Source organism: Musca autumnalis, unplaced genomic scaffold (assembly GCF_047663935.1).
Source record: "Musca autumnalis isolate F117 unplaced genomic scaffold, ASM4766393v1 scaffold_4, whole genome shotgun sequence".
Lineage (NCBI taxonomy): Eukaryota > Metazoa > Arthropoda > Insecta > Diptera > Muscidae > Musca > Musca autumnalis.
In genome coordinates, this window is record NW_027411977.1 from 221,183,438 (window position 1) to 221,187,659 (window position 4,222).

The window sequence follows — 4,222 nt, forward strand, 5'->3', positions numbered from 1 at the left end:
ATATAAGTTAATTGATACTTAAGAACACTAAATGTCAAATTATAGCTAAATCGGTCTAAAAATATAGCTAAAAACGTCAAAATACCGCAAATCGGGGGGGACCGTTATATGGGGGCTATACCAAAACGTGGACCTATGTCCACAACTTTTGTTATATAAGTTTATTGATACTTAAGAACCCTAAATGCCAAAATATAGCCAAATCGGTCTGAAAATGTAGCTAAAAACGTCAAAATACCGTAAATCGGGGGGTACCGTTATATGGGGGCTATACCAAAACGTGGACCGATATAGCCCATCATCGAACTTGACCTGCCTGCAAACAAAAGACGCATTTTCCCAAAATTTCAGCGTCCTATCTCCATTTTTGTGGATGCTAGAGTGATTACCACAGACGGACGGACGGACGGACGGACGGACGTGCTCAGATCGACTTAGAATTTTACCCTGATCAAGAATATATATACTTTATAGGGTCGCAAATGAGTATTTCAATGCGTTACAAACGGAAAAACAAACTTAATATACCCTCCATACTATGGTGGAGGGTATAAAAATGCAAAATAAAAGTTCGTTTACGAAAAGAGAAGTATTGTCAGTTATAGCCCGTCTATTTGACCCTTTGGGGTGGCTGGCGCCGGTAATAATCACGGCAAAAATATTTATGCAACAACTGTGGTTAGATGATATTAAGTGGGATGACCAACTAAAAACACTGTCTCAGATGCGGTGGAAAACTTTTTTGGAAAGCTACACTGATATTTACCAAATACAAATACCTCGTTGGGTGAGATATTCACCAGATTGCACTATAGAATTCCACGGGTTTTGTGATTCCTCGGAGTTAGCCTATGCAGCTGTATTGTATGCAAGAGTAGAGGTTGGCAACGTGGTTTACTCAAATATGTTGGTCTCAAAGTCCAAGGTAGCACCGATAAAGAAGATTTCTCTGCCCCGTTTAGAGCTTTGTGGCGCTCTCTTACTAGCAGAGTTAGTTAATGCATTTTTGCCTCATTTAGGCGTCGAAAAATATACTCTATGTCTCTGGTCGGACTCCACAATTGTGCTAGCATGGCTTAGAAAACCATCGTACACATGGACAACATTTGTTGCCAACAGAGTGGCCAAGATTCAAGACATGATCGGTGATAACTGGAGACATGTTTCTACACAAGACAACCCCGCAGATCTAGCAACCCGGGGGGTGACTCCTTTAGAGTTAAAGGAGAGAGATCTGTGGTGGTTCGGACCAAGTTGGCTCCGTGTGGATAAACAGTTTTGGCCCTCAACTATTAGCATCCCGGATATACGTCTGGAAATGAAAACATCCCAAGAGCCTGTCCCGGATCCACATAGGAAGGATAAGCAAGTTTCCCAAGTGCATTTGGCTAAATCTGCGGAGTCGTCACAACCTCCAAAAGAGTCTGAAGCAGGCAAAGAGGATCCAGAAGGACACTTGGACACCCTTCACCGTTTTAGCTCTGCTGTACATGCGTTTGGATACCTGGAAAGGTTTATTAGAGGTCTTCATCCTGCCACAAGACAGACGTACACGTACAGCACCACCAAATTGTCATTCACTGAGTTATTCGCCGGTCGGAAACATCTCATCATGCTGTCCCAGAAGACATACTTCCCGGAGGAATACGAAGCATTATCCCAGAGGAAACCACTTAATAACAGTAGTCCTCTTTTAACTCTGACCCCCTTTATGGATCAGCATGGAATTATTCGTGCTAATGGTAGGCTAGGATCCACAATGTCGATGTCTTATAGCGAAAGACATCCCTTCATTCTGTCCCCGAAGAGCAAGTTTACAAAACTCTATGTTTCGTTTATCCATGAGATGACTAGACATGGTGGACCCCAACTGATGATGGCTACTATACGTCTAGAATGTTGGATAATCCGGGGAAAGAATCTGATAAAGGCACATATCAATAATTGCGTCAAATGTGTTCTGGCCCGAAAGAAGCTACAAGGCCAATTAATGGCAGCCCTTCCCCCAGAAAGGACAACTCTAAGTCGCCCTTTTGCCAACACGGGAGTCGACTATGCCGGGCCATTTGATCTGAAGACCTTTTCCGGTCGCGGGTGCCGCATAATTAAAGGGTACATTTGCCAATTTGTGTGCTTTGCTACCAAAGCCATCCATTTGGAAGCAGTAAGCGACCTAACTACCCCGGCATTCATGGCGGCATTGACAAGGTTCGTTTCTCGCCGTGGCTGCCCCAGTAAGATATTTTCCGACAATGGTCGAAATTTTGTGGGTGCTGCCCGAGAAATCAAAGAAAATTTCAAAAAGGTTGTCTCGGAAGTTAAGGAAGCAACCATATTACGGTACGGCCAGCAGCACTTCATTCCCTCTTCTTCTCCACATATGGGAGGACTTTGGGAGGCGGGCGTCAAGAGCTGTAAGATGCACCTCAAGAAAATTGCTGGCCAAATTCACTACACGTATGAAGAGTTCAGTACAATTCTAGCAGCCATTGAATCCTGTCTAAACTCACGTCCTCTGACCCCACAGTCGGATAACATCGACGACTTGACAGCTCTTACGCCCGGACACTTTCTAATTGGGTCCTCTTTACTGTCCCCAGCCGAACCGGAGCAAATTCCCTCTAAAACCTCTCTTCAAAATCGGTGGCGGAAGTTAAAAGTAGTACAACAAGAATTCTGCCGCCGGTGGAAATCAGACTACCTTAAGGAGCTTAATAAAAGAAATAAATGGAAACGTCCAGTAGAGAACCTGCGAATAAATGACCTCGTGGTCTTGTCGCAGGAAATGGGGAGCCCTAATGAGTGGCGGTTAGGACGTGTTGTGCAACTATATCCTGGCCCCGATGGGCATGTGAGAGTCGTTGACCTAAGAACATCTTCAGGCATTCTTCGACGTCCCGTCCACAAGTTAATTTTGCTACCCCGGTCACAATAAATTCCTCCCACTTCCTACAACTCCTCCTATCCCTCAAGGGTCACCTTTGTCTCTAAAGATATATTAATTTGAATTTTCTATCTTTACCAGCCACTATGTATCATTATATGGAAGAGTACAGATGCCCAATATGCCAGACCCGTCATGCATTTCGTTTATGTCGCCCCTTTCTGGCCAAACACCCCAATGAGAGAATGACGTACATCAGAGAAATTGGAGCGTGTGAAAACTGCTTGGGTATCTCTCACCGCATTGATGACTGCCGAAGCCGTTCGGCTTGTCGTGTGTGTTGGTACGGCCATCACACTCTCCTTCACGCTTTGGATCATACTAAATCGCAATGGCTTCAGATGACGGCCCTAGCCCTGATGCACCGTCCTGGGGTAGACGAACGAAAACGCATTGTGCGAATCCTAATGGACCCGAATTGCACAGAGAGCTACATCGTACATGACGCCAGTCTGCCGTTTGAAATCGAGTCGGGCGTGGACCAATATGAAGTCCAATTGACGGATCGCCACAGCGAGGTTAGAACCCTTAGTCTGAAGTTGAAAGTAAAGCTTGGGGCAAGGCACTTCACTCCGAAAGCCCATTGTGTCCCCGAAGCGGTGTGGAAGAAATACGACATAGAAGATGTGGCTGATACTTCGTTCTACCTCCCGTGGTCATGTTGTGTTGTGCTGGGAAAGGATCAGTCAAAATACATCTACTTGGGATTGCCCCAAGAAAATAAGGGCATACCGTATGTTCAAAATACGATTTTTGGGTATGCATTTTTTGGCCCAATACAGACGGACCAGGAGAGCACCAGATTAGCGGAGCAGTTTTATAAGGACAATGAAATCGTGAGCGCTTTTTTTAAATAATATCTCTCTGTCCCCAACAGGAATCTGATCGTTGTCTCATCCAGAGAAATCTATACTTTACTGCCCCTGGAGGGCATTCACTACTTCGATGTATTTTTATGCTACAGACATTGGTTTGTAATTTGTTTTTTTTTGCTCCTGGTGGGCGTTTATTGAATTGAATTAGTTTACGATGAATTACGTTTATTTTATATCCTTTGTATTTTGTACTAAGCGTCCAAGGGAGGCGGTATGTTTATGTACACAGAGCGTTTATTGAATTTGTTAAGCTTACCATAGCTGGTTAAAGTCTATTTCTGTCGTAACCATAAAAACTTATGTGTAAACGTGGTTTGTTATATTACAGTGGTTAGACATCCCAGCTCTGTGTGGATAAACTCCACTTTCCATCACTGACCGCAAATGTCAACGATCGCTCTCT

The 4,222-nt window shown here is 44.2% G+C and overlaps 1 protein-coding gene across 1 annotated transcript; it reads left to right on the plus strand.

The window, feature by feature from the left end:
- The first annotated feature begins 904 nt into the window (after positions 1-904).
- On the plus strand, positions 905-2,935 carry LOC141403251 (uncharacterized). Its single transcript, XM_073985436.1, has one exon. The coding sequence runs from the start codon at positions 905-907 to the stop codon at positions 2,933-2,935; it is 2,031 nt and encodes a 676-aa protein (XP_073841537.1).
- Positions 2,936-4,222: the final 1,287 nt, after the last annotated feature.